A 26,589-nucleotide genomic window follows, 5' to 3' on the forward strand; every position below is an offset into this window, starting at 1 on the left:
CACTAAGACGTCATTTTTTAATAATGGTGCCGGAGGGGATGGCTGACGTTTTACGGGCTCCTAACCAACTGTGCTGTTTGTGTGTTTTTTCACATTGTTTTTTAACTTATTTGGTACATAATGTTGCTGGTACCGTCTACTATGACCGAAAAGAGGTTCTGGATAACAGCAATTACTCACCTCGATCTGGACAAATATTATTTATTTAATGAGTCTGACACGAAGGATTTACTGCTTCTACGAGACCAGGCCCAAATCACCGTCATTCGCATGAAGAAAAGACGGAAATACAGGGGGCGGAGATCGGAGTGCCGTTTGAGAATTCTTTGGCGAGCGGGTAACCCGCTTCTACCATCTGTTCAAAATCAAATCAAATCAAATTTTATTTGTCACATACACATGGTTAGCAGATGTTAATGCGAGTGTAGCGAAATGCTTGTGCTTCTAGTTCCGACAATGCAGTAATAACCAACAAGTAATCTAACTAACAATTCCAAAACTACTGTCTTATACACAGTGTAAGGGGATAAAGAATATGTACATAAAGATATATGGATGAGTGATGGTACAGAGCAGCATAGGCAAGATACAGTAGATGGTATCGAGTACAGTATATACATATGAGATGAGTATGTAAACAAAGTGGCATAGTTAAAGTGGCTAGTGATACATGTATTACATAAGGATGCAGTAGATGATATAGAGTACAGTATATACGTATGCATATGAGATGAATAATGTAGGGTATGTAAACATTATATTAGGTAGCATTGTTTAAAGTGGCTAGTGATATATTTTACATAATTTCCCATCAATTCCCATTATTAAAGTGGCCGGAGTTGAGTCAGTGTGTTGGCAGCAGCCACTCAATGTTAGTGGTGGCTGTTTAACAGTCTGATGGCCTTGAGATAGAAGCTGTTTTTCAGTCTCTCGGTCCCAGCTTTGATGCGCCTGTACTGACCTCGCCTTCTGGATGATAGCGGGGTGAACAGGCAGTGGCTCGGGTGGTTGTTGTCCTTGATGATCTTTATGGCCTTCCTGTAACATCGGGTGGTGTAGGTGTCCTGGAGGGCAGGTAGTTTGCCCCCGGTGATGCGTTGTGCAGACCTCACTACCCTCTGGAGAGCCTTACGGTTGTGGGCGGAGCAGTTGCCGTACGGTGATACAGCCCGCCAGGATGCTCTCGATTGTGCATCTGTAGAAGTTTGTGAGTGCTTTTGGTGACAAGCCAAATTTCTTCAGCCTCCTGAGCTTGTAGAGGCGCTGCTGCGCCTTCTTCACGATGCTGTCTGTGTGAGTGGATCAATTCAGTTTGTCTGTGATGTGTACGCCGAGGAACTTAAAACTTACTACCCTCTCCACTACTGTTCCATCGATGTGGATAGGGGGGTGTTCCCTCTGCTGTTTCCTGAAGTCCACAATCATCTCCTTAGTTTTGTTGACGTTGAGTGTGAGGTCATTTTCCTGACACCACACTCCGAGGGCCCTCACCTCCTCCCTGTAGGCCGTCTCGTCGTTGTTGGTAATCAAGCCTACCACTGTTGTGTCGTCCGCAAACTTGATGATTGAGTTGGAGGCGTGCGTGGCCACGCAGTCGTGGGTGAACAGGGAGTACAGGAGAGGGCTCAGAACGCACCCTTGTGGGTCCCCAGTGTTGAGGATCAGCGGGGTGTAGATGTTGTTGCCTACCCTCACCACCTGGGGGCGGCCCTCAGGAAGTCCAGTACCCAGTTGCACAGGGCGGGGTCGAGACCCAGGGTCTCGAGCTTGATGACGAGCTTGGAGGGTACTATGGTGTTGAATGCCGAGCTGTAGTCGATGAACAGCATTCTCACATAGGTATTCCTCTTGTCCAGATGGGTTAGGGCAGTGTGCAGTGTGGTTGAGATTGCATCGTCTGTGGACCTATTTGGGCGGTAAGCAAATTGGAGTGGGTCTAGGGTGTCAGGTAGGGTGGAGGTGATATGGTCCTTGACTAGTCTCTCAAAGCACTTCATGATGACGTAAGTAAGTGCTACGGGGCGGTAGTCGTTTAGCTCAGTTACCTTAGCTTTCTTGGGAACAGGAACAATGGTGGCCCTCTTGAAGCATGTGGGAACAGCAGACTGGTATAGGGATTGATTGAATATGTCCGTAAACACACCGGCCAGCTGGTCTGCGCATGCTCTGAGGGCGCGGCTGGGGATGCCGTCTGGGCCTGCAGCCTTGCGAGGGTTAACACGTTTAAATGTTTTACTCACCTCGGCTGCAGTGAAGGAGAGTCCGCATGTTTTCGTTGCAGGCCGTGTCAGTGGCACTGTATTGTCCTCAAAGCGGGCAAAAAAGTTATTTAGTCTGCCTGGGAGCAAGACATCCTGGTCCGTGACTGGGCTGGTTTTCTTCTTGTAGTCCGTGATTGACTGTAGACCCTGCCACATACCTCGTGTCTGAGCCGTTGAATTGAGATTCTACTTTGTCTCTATACTGACGCTTAGCTTGTTTGATAGCCTTGCGGAGGGAATAGCTGCACTGTTTGTATTCGGTCATGTTACCAGTCACCTTGCCCTGATTAAAAGCAGTGGTTCGCGCTTTCAGTTTCACGCGAATGCTGCCATCAATCCACGGTTTCTGGTTAGGGAATGTTTTAATCGTTGCTATGGGAACGACCTCTTCAACGCACGTTCTAATGAACTCGCACACCGAATCAGCGTATTCGTCAATGTTGTTATCTGCCGCAATACGAAACATATCCCAGTCCATGTGATGGAAGCAGTCTTGGAGTGTGGAATCAGCTTGGTCAGACCAGCGTTGGACAGACCTCAGCGTGGGAACTTCTTGTTTTAGTTTCTGTCTGTAGGCAGGGATCAGCAAAATGGAGTCGTGGTCAGCTTTTCCGAAAGGAGGGCGGGGCAGGGCCTTATATGTGTCGCGGAAGTTAGAATAACAATGATCCAAGGTTTTTCCAGCCCTGGTTGCGCAATCGATATGTTGATACAATTTAGGGAGTCTTGTTTTCAGATTAGCCTTGTTAAAATCCCCAGCTACAATGAATGCAGCCTCAGGATGTATGGATTCCAATTTGCAAAGAGTCAAATAAAGTTAGTTCAGAGCCATCGATGTGTCTGCTTGGGGGGGGAATATATACGGCTGTGATTATATTCGAAGAGAATTCTCTTGGTAGATAATGCGGTCGACATTTGATTGTGAGGAATTCTAAATCAGGTGAACAGAAGGATTTGAGTTCCTGTATGTTTCTGTGATCACACCACGTCTCGTTAGCCATAAGGCATACGCCCCCGCCCCTCTTCTTACCAGAAAGATGTTTGTTTCTGTCGGCGCGATGCGTGGAGAAACCCGCTGGCTGCACCGCCTCCGATAGAGTCTCTCCAGTGAGCCATGTTTCCGTGAAGCAAAGAACGTTACAGTCTCTGATGTCCCTCTGGAATGCTACCCTTGCTCGGATTTCATCAACCTTGTTGTCAAGAGACTGGACATTGGCGAGAAGAATGCTAGGGAGTGGTGCACGATGTGCCCGTCTCCGGAGTCTGACCAGAAGACCGCCTCGTTTCCCTCTTTTACGGAGTCGTTTTTTTGGGGTCGCCGGCTGGGATCCATTCCGTTGTCCTGGTTGAAAGGCAGAACACAGGATCCGCTTCACGAAAATCATGTTCTTAGTTGTACTGATGGTGAGTTGACGCTGATCTTATATTCAGTAGTTCTTCTCGACTGTATGTAATGAAACCTAAGATGACCTGGGGTACTAATGTAAGAAATAACACGTAAAAAAACAAAAAACTGCATAGTTTCCTAGGAACACGAAGCGAGGCGGCCATCTCTGTCGGCACCATGGCAACCCCTGTTCTATTGGCCATTGTGCAATCACTGGAGAATTAACTGGATGATCTCTGCTCAAGACTATCCTACCAAAGGGACATTAAAAACTGTAATATCTTATGTTTCACCGAGTCATTGCTCGCCTGAGATAGCATAACTCATGATAAACTGTAGACCACACTATCTATATTTTTCGTAGCCGTCTATTTACCACCACAAACCGATGCTGGCACTAAGACCACACTCAACGAGCTGTATAAGGCCATAAGCAAATAATAAAATGCTCATCCAGAAGCGGTGCTCCTTGTGGTCGGGGACTTTACTGCAGGCAAACTTAGATCCTTTTTACCAAATTTCTACCAGCATGTCACATGTGCAACCAGAGGGGAAAAAAACAACCTCTAGACTAGAGGGCAACCGATTAATCGGAATGGCCGATTAATTAGGGCCGATAGAGTTTTCATAACAACATTTTTGAACACCGATTATGGCCGATTACATTGCACTCCACGAGGAGACTGCATGGCAGGCTGACTACCTGTTATGCGAGTGCAGCAAGGAGCCAAGGTAAGGTGCTAGCTAGCATTAAACTTATCCTATAAAAAACAATCAATCTTAACATAATCACTAGTTAACTACACATGGTTGATGATATTACTAGTTTATCAAGCTTGTCCTGCATTGCATATAATCAATGTTATGTTATGTTATGTTGTTATGCATGTTAATTTATCATTGAATCACAGCCTACTTCGCCAAACGGGTGATTTAAAAGCGCATTTGCGAAAGAAGCACAATCGTTGCACGAATGTACCTAACCATAAACATCAATGCCTTTCTTAAAATCAATACACAGAAGTATATATATTTTTTGAAACCTGCATATTTAATTAAAATAAATTCATGTTAGCAGACAATATTATCTAAGGAAATTGTGTCACTTCTCTTGCGTTCATTGCACGCAGAGTCAAGGTATATGAAACAGTTTGGGCCGCCTGGCTCGTTGCGAACTAATTTGCCAGAATTTTACATAATTATGAAATAACATTGAAGGTTGTGCAATATAACAGCAATAGTTAGGCTTATGGATGCCATCCGTTAGATAAAATACGGAACGGTTCCATATTTCACCAAAATAATAAACTTTTTGTTTTCGAAATGATAGGTCATTAATATGGTCAAATTCGGAAACTAAGGCTCGTATTTCTGTGTGTTATTATATTATAATTAAGTCTATGATTTGATAGAGCAGTCTGACTGAGCGGTGGTAGGGAGCAGCAGGCTCGTAAGCATTCATTCAAACAGCACTTTCCTGCGTTTGCCAGCAGCTCTTCGCAACGCTTCAAGCATTGCGCTGTTTATGACGTCAAGCCTATCAACTCCCGAGATTAGGCTGGCAATGCTAAAGTACCTATTAGAACATCCAATAGTCAAAGGTATATGAAATACAAAATCTAAAACTTCTTACCTGGGAATATTGAAGACTCATGTTAAAAGGAACAACCAGCTTTTATATGTTCTCATGTTCTGAGCAAGGAACTTAAACGTTAGCTTTTTTATATGGCACATATTGCACTTTTACTTTCTTCTCCAACACTTTGTTTTTGCATTATTTAAACCAAATTGAACAATTGATTTTCTTGATGTATCATATTAAGTTAAAACAAAAAAGTGTTCATTGTTCATTCAGTATTGTTGTAATTGTCATTATCACACACACACACACACACACACACACACACACACACAAATCTGCCAATTAATCGGTTTTGGCTTTTTTTGATCCTCCAATAATCAGTATCGGCGTTGAAAAATCATAATCGGTCGACCTCTACGCTAGACCACATTTACTCCACACACAGAGATGCATACAAAGCGCTCACTCGCCCTCCGTTTGGCAAATATGACTGTTTTGCTAGCACAGACTGGAATACGTTCTGGGATTCATCCAATGGCACTGTGGAGTATACCACCTCAGTAACCGTACGTACATAGCCCAACCAGAAGCCATGGATTACAGGCAATATCCGCACTGAGTTTATAACAAATCCCGCTATGCCTTCAGACGGACCATCAAACAGGCAAAGCTTCAATACAGGACTAAGATTGAATCCTACTACACCGGCTCTGACGCTCATCGGATGTGGCAGGGCTTGCAAACTATTACAGACTACAAAGGGAAATCCAGCCGCGAGCTGCCGCGAGCCTAGTGACGCGAGCCTAGCAGATGAGCTAAATGCGTTTTATGCTCACTTTGAGGCAAGCAACACTGGAGCATGCATGAGAGCACCAGCTGTTCTGGACGACTATGATCACGCTCTCCGTAGCAGGTGTGAGCAAGACCTTTAAACAGGTCAACATTCAGAAGGCTGCCGGGCCAGACAGATTACCTGGACGTGTACTCAGCATGTGCGGATCAAGTGTCCTCCCTGACCAAGTCTGTAATACCTACATGTTTCAAGCAGACCACCATAGTCCCTGTGCCCAAGAAAGTGAAGTTAACCCGCCTAAATGACTAACGCCCTGTAGCACTCACTTCGGTTAGCCATGAAGTGCTTTGAAATGGTCATGGCTCACATCAACACCATCATCGCGGAAACCATAGACCCACTACAATTCCAACAGATCCACAGATAAGGCAATCTCAATCACACTCCAAACAACACTTTCACACCTGGACAAAAGGAACACCTATGTGAGAATGCTATTAATGGGTACAGCTCAGCGTTCAACACCATAGTGCCCACGAAACTCATCACGAAGCTAACACCTTCCTCTGCAACTGGATCCTGGACTTCCTGACGGGCCACCCCCAGGTGGTAAGGGTAGGCAACAACACATCTGCCACCCTCATCCTCAACAGTGGGTCGCCTCAGGGGTGCATGCTTAGTCCCCTCCTGTACTCTCTGTTCACCGACGACTGGGTGGCAAAGAACGACTCCAACAACATCATTAAGTTTGCTGACGACAACAGCAGAGGAGGTCTGTGGTGCCAGGACAACAACCTCTCCCTCAACATGGGCAAGACAAAGGAGATGATTGTGGACTACAGGAAAAGGAGGGCCCAACACACCCCCATTCACATTGACAGGTCTGTAGTGGAGCGGGTCGAGAGTTTCAAGTTCCTTGCCGTCCACATCAATAATAAACTATCATGGTCCAAACACACCAAGACAGTCGTGAAGAGGGCACGACAATACCTTTCCCCCCCCCACAGGAGAAAATATTTGGCATGGGTCCCCAGATCCTCAAAAAGTTCTACAGCTTCACCATCGAGTGCAAACTGACCGGATTAAAATGAACCTTTATTTACTAGGCAAGTCAGTTAAGATCAAACCCGGACGACGCTGGGCCAATTGCGGGACTCCCAATCACAGCAGGTTGTTATACAGCCTGGATTCGAACCAGGGTGTCTGTAGTGACGCCTCAAGCTCTGAGATGCAGTGCCTTAGACCACTGCGCCACTCGGGAGCCCCAGTTGCATCACCGCCTGGTATGGCAACTGCTCGGCATCCGGCCGTAAGGCGCTACAGAAGGTAGTACATACAGACGAGTACATCGCTGGGGCCAAGCTTCCTGCCATCCACGACTTATATACTAGGTGGTGTCAGAGGAAGGCCCAAAATTTTTTTGAAGACTCCAGTCACCCAAGTCATAGACTGTTCTCTCTGCTACTGCACGGCAAGCACCAAGTTTAGGACTAAAAGGCTCCTTAACAGGTTCTACCCCCAATCCATAAGACTGCTGAACAATCAAATGGCCACCCAGACTACTTACATTGACCCCCCCACACACACACACTGCTGCTACTCGCTGTTTATTAACTATGCATAGTCACTTTCCATGTACAAATTACCTTGACTAACCTGTACCCCCACACATTGACTCGGCACCGGCACCCCCTGTATATAGCCTCAATATTGTTATTTTATTGTGTTACTTTTTATTTGATTTATTTAGAAAATAATTTCTTAACTTTATTTCTTGAACTGCATTGTTGGTTAAGGCTTGTAAATTTGATTCTAACTTAGATAGCCATGTTGGCAATAGAAAAAGCTTTTCAATGATGCCCACCTGATGCAGATTGCGATTAATAATGGAATGTTTATGTGTGATGGGGACGAAGGGCTGCGTTCCAAACAAAAACACTACAATGGTGCCTTCTTCAGTTCCACAATGGCAAAGCTAAGAGCGCTCAAAAAACACCTTACAGTTGAAGGATCTTCCTTCAGTCGTAAAAGTGCATTGAAATGACTTAGGAACTTGTGCACGGTTTGGAGAGATGTGTGACCACGTGGCGACACCAGTTAGACCTCTCACTCAAACCTTCGTCATCGTTTTTTCTTATCTATTCCAAAATGTCAATGAATATTCTTATTGTGTTACTGAACGTATCCAGAGTATTATCAGATGTTGTTATTGACAAATTATGTGAAAAGTACAGTGTAAAGTGTAAAGTGTAAAATGCACATAAAATCAACATTGTAATATTTGGATTCAGTCTTGTGTAAGGTTAACTGGTGTGTCCTCACCATCATCATCATCATCATCATCTGATAATTACCCCACCTCCAAAAAGTTATTTCAATTGCTGCCATGGTCATGCATATGACTTGTGAGGTTCTTCTGTTGGAAACATTTAAACTTGGCCCCATCTATACAGGTCAATTTCCATGAGTGTAAGGGGGTCAACAGTCTTAGTGATTTAGCTAAGAATAGTGGAGAGCAGTGTCTAGGCCTTTATGTGTGTGTGTATCTCACCTTTGTACTTTAGGTGCTGCAGGATGGGGATAATGGTCTCCAGTGGGATGCTGTGGGCCAGGAAGAGCTGCCAGGTGCTGTACTGCTCAAACGTCTCCCAATCCAGAGATTGGACTGTAAACAATATTTCACACAGTGAGACACAAATACACAGTTCATACAATACGGAGACTGACAACATTCAGCAGACACAAGCACTGCGAGTCTGTGTTTTTAAGTCTGGGTGTGTGTGCCAGTATATGAGTGTGTGTGTCTGACGTTATACGTGACTCACTGAGGATATTGAGGACAGAGTCCTTGCGGAACATCACCAGATTGCCAATCATCACATGACACATCAGCTCCTGCAGCTGAAAAAAAGAAAACAAAGAGAGATGGAGGGAGTGAGATGGGAGGGTTGAAGGAGAAAAATACTATGCAGTACTGCATATTTTTGTGTGAGTGTGGTTGAATTACCTGTGTTGAATCAATGACAGCTACAATCATGTTGAGTAGCTCTGCGCTGCGCAATGTCTCATCTGGGAACTACAGAGAGAGGAGGGAGATATCAGCAGTCAAACGGTGGTATGCTAGAGTGTGTTGGGTGAATGAGTGTTTTTTTTATGTAAATGAGATGGTCTTGACCTCAACATATACAGTACATTTGGAAAGTATTCAGACCCCTTGACCTTTTCCACATTTTGTTAAGTTACAGCCTTATTCTAAAATGTATTTTTTTGTAAAAAATTGTTTAAATCTACACACAATACCCCATAATGAAAAAGCAAAAAAAGGTTTATACATTTTAGCAAATTTATACATTTTTTCTATATCTATTGATCACATTTACATAAGTATTCAGACACTTTACTCAGTACTTTGTTGAAGCACCTTTAGCAGCGATTACAGCCTCGAGTCTTCTATGTTGCTACAAGCTTGGCACACCTGTATTTGGGGAGGTTCTCTCATTCTTCTTTGCAGATCCTCTGAAGCGCTGTCGGGTTGGATGGGGAGTGTTGCTGCACAGCTATTTTCAGGTCTCTCCAGATATGTTATATCATGTTCAAGTCCGGGCTCTGGCTGGGCCACTCAAGGACATTTAGAGACTGATCCCAATAGCCACTCCTACGTTGTCTTGGCTGTGTGCTTAGGGTTGTTGTTCTGTTGGAGGGTGAACCACCTTCACCCCAGTCTGAGTTCCTGAGCGGTCTGGAGCAGGTTTCCATCAAGGATCTCTCTGTACTTTGCTCCGTTGATCTTTCCCTTGATCCTGACTAGTCTCCCAGTCCCTGCAGCTGAAAAACATCCCCAAAGCATGATGCTGCCACCACCATAGGGGGGATGGTGACAGGTTTCCTCGTAGGGATGGTGGCAGGTTTCCTCGTAGGGATGGTGGCAGGTTTCCTCCAGACATGACACTTGGCATTCAGGCCAAAGAGTTCAATCTTTGTTAGTACCCATTCCCAGATCTGTGCCTCGACACAATCCTGTCTCTGAGCTCTATGGACAATTCCTTCGACCTCATGGAAACTTTGGGACCTTATATAGACAGGTGTGTGCTTTTCCAATCAATTGAATTGACCACAGGTGGACACCAATCAAGTTGTAGAAACATCTCAAGGATCATCAATGGGAACAGGATGCACCTGAGCTCAATTTCGAGTCTCATTGCAGAGTCTGAATACTTATGTAAATAAGAAGTTTATCTTTAATACATTTCCAAAAATTTCAGGTATAATCCTAGAGAGGAAAACAACTATTTAACACATTTTATAATAAGGCTGTAACATAATAAAATGTGGAAAAGGGAAGGGGTCTGAATACTTTCCGAGGAATATTCACACCCCTTGACTTTTTCCACATTTTGTTGTGTTAAAGTGGGATTAAAATGGATTTAAATTGTCATTTTTTTGTCAAAGAAGAATTCTAACGGAACATAATTTAAGGAAAATAAAACACTGATATATCTTGATTAGATAAATATTCAACCCCCTGAGTCAAGACATGTTTGGCAGTGATTAGAACTGTGAGTCTTTATAGGTAAGTGTCTAAGAGATTTGCACACCTGGATTGTACAATATTTACCCACCCAATCTACCTACCTCATCCTGTTTTTATTTTATTTACTTTTCTGCTCTTTTGCACACCAGTATCTCTACTTGCACATCATCATCTGCTCATTTATCACTCCAGTGTTAATCTGCTAAATTGTAATTATTCGCTCCTATGGCCTATTAATTGCCTACCTCCTCATGCCTTTTGCACACACTGTATATAGACATTATTTTTTCTACTGTGTCATTGACTTGTTTATTGTGCTATTGGCTTGTTTATTATTTACTCCATGTGTAACTCTGTATTGTTGTCTGTGTCACACTGCTTTGCTTTATCTTGGCCAGATCGCAGTTGTAAAAGAGAACTTGTTCTCAACTAGCCTACCTGGTTAAATAAAGGTGAAAAATAATAATAATACTAATTTTAAAAAATTAAGCTCTGTCAAGTTGGTTCTTGATCATTGCTAGACAGCCATTTTCAAGTCTCTTGCTAGACAGCCATTTTCAAGACTGTAACTAGTCCACTCAGGAACATGCAATGGCGTCTTGGTAAACAACTACAGTGTATATTTGGTATTTTAGGTAATTATCCGCTGAAAGGTGAATTTGTCTCACAGTGTCTACTTGAAAGCGGACTGAACCAAATTTCTCTAGGATTATACCTGTTTATTTTTACCTTAAAAAAAAACTCTAGTCCTTGCCGATTACAAGCATACCCATAACATGATGCAGCCACCACCATGCTTGAAAATATGAAGAGTGGTGCTCAGTGATGTGTCGTGCTGGATTTGCCTCAAACATACCGTTTTGTATTCAGGACAAAAAGTTAATATCTTTGCTACATTTAAAAAATAATATTATTTTCCCTCTTATTTATGTTAGTATTGTGGAGTAGCTACAATGTTGTTGAACAATCCTCAGTTATCTCCCATCACCATTGGCCTCATGGTGAAATCCTCTCCTGCAACTGAGTTAGGAAGGACGCCTGTATCTTTGTAGTGACTGGGTGTATCGATACACCATCCAAAAAGATATTCAATGTCTGCTTTGTTTTACCCATCTACAAATAGGTGCCCTTCTTTGCGAACCATTGGAAAACATCCCTGGTCTTTGTGGTTGAATCTGTGTTTGAAATTCCCTGCTCAAATGAGGGACCTTACAGATAATTGTGTGTGGGGTACAGAGATGAGATAATCATTTAAAAATCATGATAAACACAATTACTGCACACAGAGTGAGTCTGTGTGACATTTTTACTCCTGAACTTATTTAGGCTTACCATAACAAAAGGGTTGAATACTTACTGATTCAAGCCATTTCAGCTTTTCATTTGTAAACATTTTCTAAAACATAATTCCACTTTGACATTATGGGGTATTGTGAGTAGACCAGTGACTCAAAATCTCAATTGAACCCATTTTAAATTCAGCCTGTAACACAACAACATTTGGGAAAAGTCCATCTTTGAAGATGGTGTTTGCGTGTACCTCAGTGTAGATGGATGGTGTGAGATAGCAGAGGAGCCTGATGTCGTCCTCTTGGCAGGCCTTCATATCCATCATCAGACAGGTGTGCAGGTCTCCTAGCGCTGTGGCCTGGGCAAAAGACTCATACAGACTCATCTTCCCCATCGCCGCTTTACTGTGGTGGGAGACGATGTTACAACAATGTTAGAACTAGGTTTCAGCTACGACCAAACAATGGTGCAACACCACTAGATCAAATGATGTTAAACCTACGGAGCCGTTAGATGGCAAAAATGTGTCTCCAATGACAGCTTTATCGCAGTAGAAGGAGCATTACCAGCAGCATTAGAGAAACTAAAAAAGTGCACGGTTATAGGAAAGGAGCTAGATAATCAGTAACTTCAGGCAGACAACAAAATCTCTAACGCACGACTCCCTCAGCCTCCCTGAAGCCAAGGGGTCCTCATTCATTTTTAAAGCTAATGCTAAGCAGTGTGTTGGGCCCAGTGCCCTCACCTGGCCTTGAGGTAGTAAAGCAGGTGGTAGCCGATCTTGGGCTGTTTCTGGTAGAGCTCCGCCAGCATCTCCAGCAGCACTGAGAAGCCACTGTTGTCCTCCTGCATCTGACACAGGTTCCTGAACACCAGGCACACAGGCTTACACACAGACTCCTCCAGCGACCTGGGAACAAACGAACACACAGTTAATATTTAAAAATACATTTTTAAAAATCCTCTCATGTATACACAAATGTACGGCAGAGGCCGCACACACACTTACTCTTCTGTGATCTCGTCGGGAAGCACGTCTCCTCTGAAGTGGCCCTTGAAGAGCTCGGCCAGACAGGAGGCCAGAGTTGACATCTGCTCTGAGTCAAAGTCCTCCTGAGAGAGAGCGAGAGAGAGGGCGAGCGAGAGAGAGGGCGAGCAAGAGAGAGGGCGAGCAAGAGAGAGGGCGAGCAAGAGAGAGGGCGAGCGAGAGAGAGGGCGAGCGAGAGAGAGGGCGAGCAAGAGAGAGAGAGCGGGAACATCAATAAAACACAGAGAATTCTCATTTCCCCCCACAAGATACACTGAGTGTACAAAACATTAAGAACACCTGCTCTTTCCATGACAGACTGACCAGGTGAAAGCTATGATCCCTTATTCATGTCACTTGTTAAATCCACTTCAATCCGTGTAGATTAAGGGGAGGAGACAGGTTAAATAAAGATTTTTAAGCCTTGAGACGAGACAATTGATTGTGTATGTGTGCCCTTCAGAGGGTGAATGGGCAAGACAAAATATTTAAGTGCCTTTGAACAGGGTATGGTAGTAGGTGCAACACTTCTGCGTTTTTCACACCCAACAGTTTCCTGTGTGTATCAAGAATGGTCCAACACCCAAAGGACATTCAGCCAACTTGACAACTGTTGGAAGCATTGGAGTCAACATGGGCCAACATCCCTGTGGAACGCTTTCAACACCTTGCGGAGTCCATGCCCGACGAATTGAGGCTGTTCTGAAGGCAAAAGGGCAGGGGTGCAACTCAATATTAAAGAGGTGTCCTTCATGTTTTGTACCCTTAGTGTATGATGACCCCCAATAAATATCTGGATTTAAGCCCATGTTATTCAGACGACCTTGTTCTTTTAGTTCACTCACCTCCAAGATCAGATCCACGATCTCCTGCATGACTTCACAATGTGTCTCAGTGTCACTGTTGGGGGGACAGATGGGAAAGGAAATAATTATTAACGAGCCCATTTCGAATAAAAGACTTCCAGGGCTGCAATCACCAATGTTGTTGCAATCAGCAACGACAGCAATGGGATTGATTGGGGGGAGGCTGAGAGATGAAGTATGAAAGCTGCTCTCCAAATCAACAGACGGAAAATGGCAGAAACAACCCAACCTACTAGTGAGCTAGGCAGAGGCGTGAAGCGAACGGCATTATTGTCAACGCCTCCTCATTCTATACGTAAGCTAACAGTGTGAACGGGAAGAGCAGGGATCTCCCAACACTGGTCGTGAACAGCTCCTGGGCGTGCAAGCCTTTGTTCTAGCCCCACGGTAACGCCAATCACGCTAATTGAATTGAATTAAATGGAGTGTGCTTGTTTGTTAGACAAATAAGGTTGTGATGCGAGGGCATTGTCAAGTCACATCCACTCAACTGACCTTCCTTTCTGTAACTGCAACACCTTCTCCTTCATCATGTCGTCCAATTGGTCCACGTAGGGAGTGATGTCAGCGGGCTCCTCAATAATGGCCTCTTTGATTGGGTGGAACCTGAACTCCCGCTTTTTATTTCCTGTAATAACCAAAATGAGAGGTCAGCCAATGACTTGAAGTGGATGAGTAAGAAGCAGAGTGAGATTGAGGCCCTAATATGTTTCCAGTCTTTTGAATTGGTTTGTGGGTTTCTAAATTGCTTTCACATGCAAGTTTCTGATTTGGTTTCATCGAAGCTAAAAGCAGTGTTAATGTATTAAGCTGCTGATCTATGTTGAAAGGGGGGTTGAAAGCAAAACTAATCTAATGTGGTGATAATCAGAGTTCAGATTATGCTAGTGATAGCCCAAACAGATCTTGGACTAGGCCTGTCTAGCCAACTCATATGGTCATTGTCATCCATAGGAGTTGGCATGACAGCACAAACAGATCTGGGACCAGGCTAGATCACGTTAGAGGTAATTTGGTGTAAAATGCAGTGGAATAGATTGTACCTGGTCTGGTGGTTATAACACAGTATCTATTATATGGGTTGAGTGCAGTAATAAAATGAGTCCTTCCTTACCCTCACCCTTGTTGTTAATCTCCTCCTCATCGTCGCTGAAGGCAGCCTCCGTGTTGTCATAGCAACCGCCCTCCTTGTCCAGCAACACATGATTGTCCATCTCCAAGGAAACAGACTCCTCCATTTTCACTGATGAGCGACGGGTGATTAGACGGCATTGTAGAGTAGAGGCAAGGAAACAGAAGTTTCTCAGATAAAGGTAACACGAATAACGGCTTAGCTAGATATATCCCTCAAAAAACACACACACCACACACACAATTTTCCTGGTTAACCTTATTCAAAGTAGTTAAACATTAACACTAGGAACAATTATTTAATCGTGCGATATTTAATGGGGGCAATTCACGTTTTAAACTGTCAGTTGCACACCAATACAATTCAATAAAGTCATATTGAATTGAAAATGCTCTACTTTACAGTTCCTGTTCAAGATGGAACATGCTCTAATTCAGCAGACACTTTTACCCAAAGCCACTTTCAGTTGGCACAACAGCCTGAGCTCTAGGGACTAGAGTCTATTCAAAAGACAAGGTCTAGTTTCCCAGCTGTTGCTAGAAAGAGGCCATTTCAACTCTACCAATATCATAAAGCATGATTCAAAGGTTGCTTCTTTATGATTCCCAACCTGACAATATTCATTAGTGTTATTGTACATGCCCGGGGGAGGATGGTTGCAGATGAGGGATGTTTATTTTGCATGTCTGTAACTGTAATGCGCTGTGGAAAGAAATGCCTCTTTAAGGACCACCAACAGTGTTGATTTATTCATTCATTCATGTTAATAAATAAAAGTTTCATTACTTTCATTTGTACCTTCATCCCTTCCCTCTGTGGGGGGTGAGGGGGAACTGCAGAACTCTGGGAAGCGTTCCCTCAGCATGGAGCGCAGCTCCCGGTCCAGTTTGGGGTTGTCAAAGAGTGGGGCTAGGTGACTGAGGGAGGAAAAGACCGGCATATATGTGGTTACAATAAGGCTGATGAAGATCCACTTACACAAAATGGAATAAAATAACTAAATCACTGACAATACCAAAATCATTGGATCAAATATATAGGTTCAATTGAAATATAATATTACATTTGTTTATGCATAACTGTGACAAGGTCTATGGTCAAATATATCCTATGATGGCGGTGGTGTGTGCAGGTATGCCTGAGAGAGAGACTCACGCCAGCACTCTTTTCTCCATGATGAAGGTGAGAGAGTTGAAGACTCCCTGACGCACCTGGCCTTCCAGAGGGGGGAAAAAGTGAGGGATGATCTGCGAGGGAGAGAGAGGAGGGGCGGGTGAAGAAAAGAGAGCAAAACAGAGTAGGATCAACTGAAGTCAAGAAGGGGTCAAAAGAAGAGATGGGTCAAACATCTGAGAGAAGGCCAAAGTACCACACAACTAACGTCTCTAAAGCATGGCATGACGAACACTAAATAAAGTTGCCATTAAACTTCCCCACTGCTGTAAATTTACCACTCGTTTCCCAAGTCAGACCAAACGGGTGAACACTGCAGGAAATGTAAAAACATCTCTTCACTCTCTAATGCTTTGCTAACACACGGAGCATGAAGCACGTGTCAAAAAAGTCTATTCCACTTTGAATAGCTAAAATTCACCATAGCTAAGTGATATGAATGAGCTCCATTGTGTAATGTGTGCATCCACTCACCCGACACATGAAGTCCAGGAGAGTGGCAGTGATGGCTGGATGAGGCTTCATGGAGTGGTGCATCACCAAGATGGCCGGCTCTGAGAGAGGGAGGGGGAAGAGAGAATGGATGGGTAAACCATGAAAACAGAAAGGGAAGAGAAAACAGTGCATACTGTGGCAGAGAGAAGGTGATAGCAGAAAGGCGTCCATCTTGTAAACTCTGTTTCCGTTATTCTAATATACCACTAACCCAGCACCCAAAAACATGTTGTCCTACTTCTATACATTTGGTTGAGCACATTGGCCCCTTACATGAAGAGATACAGGTGGTGTTTTCCGCCCTCCCCCCGTCTTACCTATGTTCATGATGCTGTCCTTCTCTGGGCTGAAGAAGAGCCAGTCGTAGAACAGGGCCAGCTTGGCGTTGGAGGCCGCCACGTTAGACTGAAGACATAAGTAATAAAAAATGTATTTATTACAATGTGATTACTATTTAACAATGTTATTTATGGGTAACGTCCAGTTAAATAGCTGTAAATACTAGGTAAATTCAAATTAAAAAAGCTTTATTGTCTACTTAATTAACAGACAGGAAATCATCATTGGCATAAGTGCAAAATAAAGCGCTAGCCATCTTTGCCCCGCCCCTTACCGTGCAGGTGGTGAGCAGCCAGCCAATGATAGCCCAGCGGGGCAGGATGTCGGAGCTCAACACCTCATTGGATGGGTGCACCACGCCGCAGATGTAGCGAATCAGGTCGCAGCGCAGCGACTGGCTCTCTGCCGTGGACAGGTATTGTCTCTGGAACCAGTCCTGGTATCGCTTCTGCTGGCCAAAACGCACCTACAGGGAGAGAGGGACAGGATAGGCATAAAGGAATGTGCATATGCATGTACTATACATGTGTTTGTACTGTTCTGAGAAGTGTTGTAGTGTGTGTGTGTGTGTGTGTTTACCCTGGAGGTCATGAAGAGCAGTTTGGTCTCCATGTCCGGTGTGAGGCGACAAGCCAGGAACTTCCGGGATGTGCGAGCGGTCAGGAGCTGCAGCAAGCCTATAGAACCAGACGGAGAAGGAGCGAGAAAGAGAGAGGTTTAGAGCTGAGCCACGAGTCTCTCAGACACCACCCCCCCCCCCATTCTGAGCGACACTCTCTTACCCTTACCAGTGAACTGAGGGCTCAGGGCCTGGGGGTTGTGGAGCAGGTCTTTCCACAGCAGCTCCATCTCCGGGATCCGGGCCACAATCTGCAGCAGACGCACCAGGTCTCTCCCAATGATAAAACACTCCATAAACTAGACAGGGACGAGGGTAGAGGAGAGAGAGGAAAATGTCATTACTCATTCAATTACTTCATTGCTGTGTGGAAATTCCTCCATGTCAAACCTAGCTACAGTATAATAACAGTCTGTGTTCTTGGGCATATAGAATATGACATGAATGCTCTTTCTTATCAGTCCTCCTTCCATCAAGAATCCATATGAATCTTCACTCCAATTCTGCCCCCCCTCTGGGATTTAGCTTAACTATACTCCACCCGCTTTCCTCTCCCTCCTTCCAACCTTGAAATGTACTCCTCCCACAATCCCTTACTCACTATATTGCTCTTCTCCTTACCTCCCTGATCACATTACATCACTCCCTCCCTCACCTTCTCTCGAAGCAGGCCGATACAGAAGTCCACCTCCTTCTGTCTGAGGACCAGCAGTGCCGGGGTGCCGTGGTCCACGATGAGGCGCAGGTAGGTGTACACTGACATGGCTATCAGCATGCCACTCTTCAGCACCCACTCTCTGAGAAAAAAAAAAAAAGACAAAAAAAGAGATGGAGATGATTGTAGTTCTAATGGGTTTGTTGTATGGTAAACCAGATGAGTCCAAACTTCCACAAAGTGTGAGTGTGTTGAGCAAAAAAAGGAACAGAGGGGTGCTCAATAGCAACAATCACGAAAAGGGCTGACCAAGGAAAACTTCCAAAAGGACTAACTTGAGGCAGAAAAGAGTTGGAGCACCCAACAACAAAAAGCAGAGACTGATTTCTGTTGAATTTCTACCTCAAATGTAGTCCTTTTGGAAGTTTTTCTTGGTAAGCCCTTCTCATATGTTATGAGCCTACTTCAAAGCATGAGATTATTTTAAAAACAAATAATTGTGTGAGATATGTTTTTGCCCTATGATCCAGTTGGACTTTTATTACATGACAATACTGTAGTGAAAGAGTGTTTCCTGTTGAACTCCACTTGCCAACACACCTTTGCTCCACCACTATGTCCAGCACATTCTCTGCCAGCCACAGGTTCTTATTGGTGATGTCTCCTCCTGGACACAGAAGAAAAGCCACATAGCTGCTCAATCAAGCAAACCAACACACAGATTAAAAAAAATAAACAAAAAGGCGAGGAAGCCATTTTGAGCAACGGTGAAACAAGACAAGACACTACTTTGTGCATTGGCAGAAATAATTGCTCTGCATCTCAAAGCAGTGAAACCAACAGTGCACATGGTGAATGGACCAACCTGCAATCTGCTTCATAAGGGTCATGAGGATGCCGTCCGCTCCGATTACGCCGCTCTTCACCAGCTCCCTCACCAACCACACCAACTGAAAGGAGAGAGAGAAAGAGAGAGAGAGGAGGGGGGGGGGGGGGTCATTAGCCAATCACTTACTCATTAGAAAACATAAAAATGTACATGTGTATTTTGTGTCAATAAAGCTAATTAAAATTGAGAGCACAGAAACCGTTTCTGCCTTTTCTACACGGAGACAAACTGTTGACCTGTGTGCGGCACACGTCTTGCAGCTTGAGGAACTTCTCCATGAGGATCTGGTTGATCTTGATCAGGATCACGTTCATGCCGTCCCTATTCACCAGGGTCAGGTCTCTGTAGCACTGCGGAGGGTAGAGTGGAGAATACAAATGTGTTATATGACGAAAGGCTCATTTGCTTTGCAGCATATGGACATACTGTACAGTGTACATACAACACAGTGTGATAACGAACAGCTTTGTGCATCAATAGGGGCTATGTATAAATACTGTAATGTGGATTCAATTGGGCACCCAGTCAAACATGTTCAGGTGACAAGGATTTAGAGGCGCCACAGGAATATTATAGAAGTTCACCATTCTTTAAAAAATATATATATTTTTTAAGAATGGTGATCTTCTATAAACAATAATAATAAAAAGTATATATATATGGACAGTGAAAGTCAGAATGTATAGGGGAGACGGATAGAGGAAGACAGACAGGAAGGAGATGGGATTAGTAGCCATGTTGTCAGGGTGATATGTGGTCCGGAGTCTGGCGGGCTAACCATTACAGCAGACTCTGGATCAGAACTTCACCATTCTATAAATCATTTCTATAGATTTACCCAACAGCCCCATTCTACAGAACCTTACGGTGGAAATGTTCATGTCTCATCATAAGGTGTAATGATAATCTACAGTCTGAAAGTGTGTGTGTGTATATATATATATATATATATATATATATATATATATATATATATATATCTCACACATACATACATATACACACACATATATAATAGTGTTGTTAGAGGAAGTGAGATAAAGTGTGTGTGATACTGGTAATCACACACAGTGGTTTAGGAGGCACAATTGTATTTGTTTATTTTTTATTTACAGATAGCCAGTGGCACTCAGACATAATTTACAAACAAAGCATGTGTGTTTAGTGAGTACGCCAGATCAGAGGCAGTAGGGTGACCAGGCACGTTCTCTTGATAAGTTTGTGAATTGTAACGAGTACTTTTGGGTGTCAGGGAAAATGTATAGAGTAAAAGTAAAAGTTGCCAAAAATATAAATAGTAATGTAAAGTACAGATACGCCAAAAAACAACTTAAGTAGTACTTTAAAGTATTTTTTACTTAAGTACTTTACAACACTGGGTGGTAGAGTATTTGGAGTCTATAATTCCATTCACATATCCTGTAGCCTAAAGTATTCAAGGTATTAGGGTGTTGATAACAGCACACTATTTTTAGTGCACTCACAAGAGTCACTATGTAAGCGAATTCAAACCATGTGAGGTGTGTATAAATATTGGTGTGTGTATAGTGAATGCAATCAATGGAGACATGATCATGAGAGCTTTCCGACACTCCTGGTTTGACCCGGAGTCTCCCAGAATTGGCTTTCGACTTCCGGCGAACAGGAAAACTATTCCAGAGTATTTTGAAAATGCAATAACGAAATTAGACTAAGATGTAAAAATGTTGAATCTACCCGAAATGAGCTCCGTCTGACTTGGCAACCATAATGATCATATGAAATGGTAACGCGTTTGATAATGATATGAAGTATGATAATGATCATGTATATGGTAGTAATGAGGCCTTACCCTCTGTGCCTGTGAGGGTTCTGTGAGCAGCAGAGCGAAGAGTCCCAGACACACCTCCTCGTGCTGCTGTGGACCTTTACACACCTAGAGAAGGGAGGAGATGAGGACAATATATCATACCATGTAACCTATACCTGACCAAGGTATGTGTAATTTATTATTATTTCTCTCGCTCTCTGCATTGTGGGGAAGGGCCCGTAAAGTAAGCGTTTCACTGTTAGTCTACACCTGTTGTTTATGAAGCATGTGACAAATAAAATGTCATTTGATGGGGCTGTAGCCTCCATTATCATGGTGTTGACGAAGGAGGCTTCAGCCGTATTAGGGCTTCATGTAACTTGAACCTATTCAATCTTACATTCCTTGTCATTTCAGCCGGCCATGACAACCACCATCTCAGATTGTCTTGAAATTGTTTTTGTAGTTAGAAACAGGTAAGATTGGCATTCCTGAAATTGTTTTGATCAAATGTAATTTTAATTGAGAAATTAAGCTAACTGTGTAGTGCTTTGCAATTGTAATGATAGTAGGTTGTGTTTAATAGTACATGTCACAAATCACAATACATTTAGAGCTGTTTCCTAATAACTTTATTGAAAAACATAAGAGTGCCATGCAAATCATTATTTTATTGGAGTTGTCACTACATTTTAGTCCCTGGCCCATTTCGCCATCAAAGTTTGGGCTTGTAGGAGAAGTTCTCACCTAGCCTACAAGTAGCATACTGTATAATCTTACACATTTCAATATGCTTATGTAGCATATGCGTCACATCCTTTGAGTTCTAACATTTACAAAGGGCATTGCAGAAATGTGTAGGAGAACAGCTCAATTGCTAAGCAACTGATGACTCTGACCATAGTCACATTCTATTAGATTCAATTCAATCATGTGCTATACAACTAATCTAATGTAGAGCCTAAGGCTCAACTAAAATATGTAAGTAGCTACATCTCATCTGCATATTCTAGTATGCAGAGTCCCATCCCATGGTGGTGGACTATTAGTGAGAGGGTGAGGGACTCACATTAGCTGTGATAGCATCGTTGGCTTCACGCTCCGACAGGCCATTTGTCAATGAAGTGACGATCGCCACACACCTCTCCAACCGCTAATGAACACAACAAAAAAAAGGAATGTTAACCACAAAGACAGAAAGACACCCAGAAGCATAGATAAGCCTAATTGTTCACAATTCACAATGTGGGCATACACACACACAGACAGAAACACACACAAGTTGCCACACAAAGAACAACACAGCACACTAAAACACATGGGAACAACAAGTCAGAGAAATCATACACACAAATCACACAGAAAAGCACAAACAACAACAGATCGATGATCACTGTCAATTGAGCTAGCTACTGTATGAAAATACCTTAACCGTGTGGGGGTTAGGCTCTTGATTTTTTTTAAGGGAAGGATCACTACAAGGGTTGTCAGAAAAGGTACTTTATGTGTATGATGAGTTTTGCGCATGTGCACAAACTCATCATATGTTTACCATCTATGTTTACCAAAATAGCATGCTAAATGATACCCTAAATTCTGCTGGATTCCCCATCATTTAAACTCACGTCAACAGAGCGCAAATACGTACTGCAAACATACACATGCCAGGCTATAAAATGCAATTTCGAATTAGTAACCAAACTTGCTGAATGATAGCTAGCTAGCAACATACAGGCTATGTTGTAAAAAATGGTTCCGTGTCTTTGTAGTGAATGTTTTATAACGTGCTGTATGGTTGAACAGCTGTTCGTATGATGTAGCAAAGCTTCTTGAGAATGTTTTATAGTAGCCCTACCTCCTCCAGCTCATCTTTTGCGTCCAGGGTCGTGGACACCAATAGGCGACCCTGTGGTTTCCCCTTTGCCGGTGAAGGCTCCATCACCTCCCGCCTCGCTTCGTCTGGCCCCAGAGGACTTGAGGGGTTAGACACTAGGGTTCGGGGAAAATTCTAAATGGCTTTCTCGTAGCAATGGATCGGCTCTAACAATAGACAGTTGTTTAGACTATTTTTACACGGTCTTCGTCGGACACCGTGTTTTTTTGACTTGGTTAGTCCACCTTTCAGTCTCACTCCGGTGCTTTCGACAGTGTCCGAATAAAACAAACTAACTTCCGGAGGGCATGGTGGCCTAGCGGAAGTATTCGTTCACAGAGCTAGCAGAAGGGAGGGCCCATAAGGCTCTTTTAAGCCAATGATTGATCTACTTATTTTGATTGACATAATGGTTTACCAATGAACGCAGAGAAAACCGGCCAATGAGTGGCAACGTAACTTGAGCATTGAAATGAAGACGTTTGTGTCATTTTGTAAGTATATAATAAAAGAGGCGCATCGCCTTTTTTGTTGTTGAAATGTGTGTATTGAAAATAAATCAGGATAATTGTTCTTCATTATCATGCTAAGTTAAAGCAATAGCATTCAGACCAATTACCTTCTAAATAATACATTTTACAGTTCATTAAGCAAAACGTTGGAAACATGCTTGAAATTCGCTATAGCTGCCTACATTAGCCTACTCCAAGGAAAATGTGCTTAGTGACAAGAAGAATGTTGTGGCAACTACTAGTTATATATTTGTACCACTGAGGGCGCAACAACCCATGTCAACGAACAACAACATTCATCCAAGCAAGCCAGACCAAATGTATTAAACACATTTTTTTGCAAATATACTTTCATGTTTTACATACACGGACCATTTAGCCATAACAGTTATCCCGTTTTTCAAAGTTTCAAAGTTTCAAAAAAACCAATGCACAGTCATTAATTCAGTTTAATCTAAACACAAACTAAGGACACAGGAACACAGAAAGCGACCAAGAAGTGATCGAAGATTAGTTGAATCTAGATTAGTTAAATTAGTTGAATTCCATTAGTTTAGTTAGTTTAGTTTTAGTTCACGAGTTATGTTAGTTTAGCTTAGTTTAGTTGTTTATCTACAGGGAAACCAAACCAGCTGTGGATATGGTAAATAAAGGACCCCAGCAGGGTAAAGAGGGCAAATGAGGTGTTGGTGATGAAATAGAAGAAGCCTGATATGTCTTCCAAACAGGAGTGGATGTCAAGGTCCAACAGTTTAGTGCCTTTCTTATCCTCTGGGAATTTGAAAACAAAATCATGAGCATAAACGACTTGTGTTTGTTACAGTCATAGGTGAAAGAGTTATCTCTAAATTAAGGAAATGTAAGGCAGGAAGAGAACATATCACTGTCTCACGGATCTCTGTAACCTCGTTCTGAGCTACTTGTAAAAGCCTCTTACTTGAGTGAGTTTGGCTCATATGAGGAAATCTGAAGACAGAAGTCTGGAATTGGACAGGTAGAGCTGTTTTAGCATTGGGGTTGGGTGAAACAGCTCTGGAGGGTGGGCTGTGAGGTCATTATAGATTATGTGCACCAAGTGGGGTGTGTGAATGAATGTGTCTGGGTGCAGGGAGATAAGAAAAATACCTCTTTCAAGAAAGTTAGAGGCTATATAATGAGGTATTTTCGCATTGGGACCCTGATTGTCAACATTGAGGTTTTCCAGGGATAGCAGGTTAGAGAATGTTGGAGAGATTGGTTTATTTTGTGTCATAGAATATAGCATTCATATAGCATTCATATCAAGGGTTAGTAAGCTTCTTAGTCCTGTGAACACAGCGCCTGTTATATGATCTTCATTAAGTTTGTTTGATGACAGATGAAGATACAGTATGTAAGGCTGGCCAGTCTCTCAAAGTCCACAGGTTCCAAATTGACAATTTGATTGTCAGGTGAAATCAACTCCCTACGTGATTGTATGCTTTAAAGTCTTCTTTTCTGATTGATTTAATATTATTTCATGCCAAATCCAACATCTTGAGTTTCTGCAAACCCTCCTTGAAAGTATCACCAAAGGTCAGGCTCTCTATAAAGGCCCCCAAATCCTGGAAAAAAAACTGCCCTCAAGGTTTGTTGTTATTAAGATTGAGTTCTGTGAGTCTGGTGAGATTGGCTAAATCTGAACAGCCTAGATTATTGATGTTATTGCTGCTGAAATCCAGAATTTGCAGTGTGGCGATTGCTTGTGACGTTTGGCACAGATGAAAGCCTATTGTCATTCTCAGCTGCTTCATTGATTAGGAAGATAACTCAAGACAGTTCACTAATAATGTTAAATGACATGTTCAGCTCAGTCAGCAGGGTGCATGACTGCAGCAGTTCCTCAGAGACAATAACGATGTTGTTTTCTGTCAATCTGTGTCTGTACACTACCGGTCAAAAGTTTTAGAACACCTACTCATTCAAGGGTTTTTCTCTATTTTTTACTATTTTCTACATTGTAGAATAATAGTGAAGACATCAAAACTATGAAATAACACATATGGAATCATGTAGTAACCAAAGTAAACAAATCCAAATATATTTTATATTTGAGATTCTTCAAAAAGACACCCTTTGCCTTGATGACAGCTTGCACACTCTTGGCATTCTCTCAACCAGCTTCACCTGTAATGCTTTTCCAACAGTCTTGAAGGAGTTCCCACATGCTGAGCACGTGTTGGCTGCTTTTCCTTCACTCAGCAGTCCGACTCATCCCAAACCATCTCAATTTGGTTGAGGTCGGGAGATTGTCGAGGCCAGGTCATCTGATGCAGCACTCCTCCACTCTCCTTCTTGGTAAAATAGCTCTTACACAGCCTGGAGGTGTGTTGGGTCATTGTCCTGTTGAAAAACAAATGATAGTCCCACTAAGCCCAAACCAGATGGGATGGCGTATCGCTGCAAAATGCTATGGTAGCCATACTGGTTGTGTGCCTTGAATTCTAAATAAATCACTGACAGTGTCACCAGCAAAGCACCCCCACACCTTAACACCTCCTCCTCCATGTTTTACGGTGGAGATCATCCGTTCACGAACACCGTGTCTCACAAAGACACTGCGGTTGGAACCAAAAATCTAAAATTTGGACTCTAGACCAAAGGACAAATTTCCACCAGTCTAATGTCCATTGCTCATGTCTCTTGGCCCAAGCAAGTCTCTTCTTATTATTGGTGTCCTTTAGTAGTGGTTTCTTTGCAGCAATTCAACCATGAAAACCTGATTCACACAGTTTCCTCTGAACAGTTTATGTTGAGATGTGTCTGTTACTTGAACTCTATGAAGCATTTATTTGGGATGACATTTCTGAGGCTGGTAATTCTAATGAACTTATTCTCTGCAGCAGAGGAACTCTTTCCTGTGGCGGTTCTCATGGGAGCCAGTTTCATCATAGCTCTTGATAGTTTTTGCGACTGCACTTGAAGAAACTTTCAAAGGTCTTGAAATTTTCCATATTGACTGACCTTCATGTCTTAAAGTAATGATGAACTGTCGCTTCTCTTTGCTTATTTGAACTGTTCTTGCCATAATATGGACTTGGTCTTTTACCAAAATAGGGCTATCTTCTGTATACCACCCCTGCCTTGTTACAACACAACTGATTGGCTCAAACGCATTAAGGGAAGAAATTCCACAAATGAACTTTTAACAAGTCACACTTGTTTATTGAAATGCATTCCAGGTGACTACCTCATGAAGCTGGTTGAGAGAATGCCAAGAGTTTGCAAAGCTGTCATCAAGGCAAAGGGTGGCTATTTGAAGTAAATATAAAATATATTTTGATTTGTTTAACACTTTTTTGGTTACTGCATGATTCCATATGAGTTATTTCATAGTTTTGATGTCTTTGCCATTATT

General features: G+C 42.9%; 1 protein-coding gene across 8 annotated transcripts in view; it reads right to left on the minus strand.

The window, feature by feature from the left end:
- Positions 1-23,061, minus strand: part of LOC110496298 (integrator complex subunit 3) — a 29,448-nt gene extending 6,387 nt beyond the window's left edge. The window contains exons 1-23 of one of the 8 annotated variants that reach the window (XM_021572114.3): positions 22,684-23,061; positions 21,898-21,981; positions 20,871-20,954; positions 19,276-19,389; positions 19,016-19,100; positions 18,751-18,817; positions 18,151-18,292; positions 17,665-17,794; positions 17,456-17,553; positions 17,151-17,342; positions 16,855-16,942; positions 16,517-16,596; positions 16,025-16,116; positions 15,656-15,786; positions 14,852-14,980; positions 14,233-14,365; positions 13,717-13,771; positions 12,854-12,957; positions 12,590-12,754; positions 12,095-12,248; positions 9,031-9,099; positions 8,849-8,924; positions 8,575-8,688 (exon numbers count right to left, since the gene is read on the minus strand). In XM_021572114.3, the coding sequence (XP_021427789.1) occupies positions 8,575-8,688; positions 8,849-8,924; positions 9,031-9,099; positions 12,095-12,248; positions 12,590-12,754; positions 12,854-12,957; positions 13,717-13,771; positions 14,233-14,365; positions 14,852-14,980; positions 15,656-15,786; positions 16,025-16,116; positions 16,517-16,596; positions 16,855-16,942; positions 17,151-17,342; positions 17,456-17,553; positions 17,665-17,794; positions 18,151-18,292; positions 18,751-18,817; positions 19,016-19,100; positions 19,276-19,389; positions 20,871-20,954; positions 21,898-21,981; positions 22,684-22,767 (2,470 nt within the window). In that variant the 5' untranslated portion in view covers positions 22,768-23,061. Of the gene's footprint in view, positions 1-8,574; positions 8,689-8,848; positions 8,925-9,030; positions 9,100-12,094; positions 12,249-12,589; positions 12,755-12,853; positions 12,958-13,716; positions 13,772-14,232; positions 14,366-14,851; positions 14,981-15,655; positions 15,787-16,024; positions 16,117-16,516; positions 16,597-16,854; positions 16,943-17,150; positions 17,343-17,455; positions 17,554-17,658; positions 17,795-18,150; positions 18,293-18,750; positions 18,818-19,015; positions 19,101-19,275; positions 19,390-20,870; positions 20,955-21,897; positions 21,982-22,683 lie in introns of all 8 variants that reach the window. The other 7 variants (XM_021572117.3, XM_090208715.1, XM_090208714.1 and 4 more) reach the window with 7 other exon arrangements.
- Positions 23,062-26,589: the final 3,528 nt, after the last annotated feature.

This window comes from Oncorhynchus mykiss, chromosome 18 (genome assembly GCF_057628025.1).
Source record: "Oncorhynchus mykiss isolate SJ-2025 chromosome 18, ASM5762802v1, whole genome shotgun sequence".
NCBI lineage: Eukaryota > Metazoa > Chordata > Actinopteri > Salmoniformes > Salmonidae > Oncorhynchus > Oncorhynchus mykiss.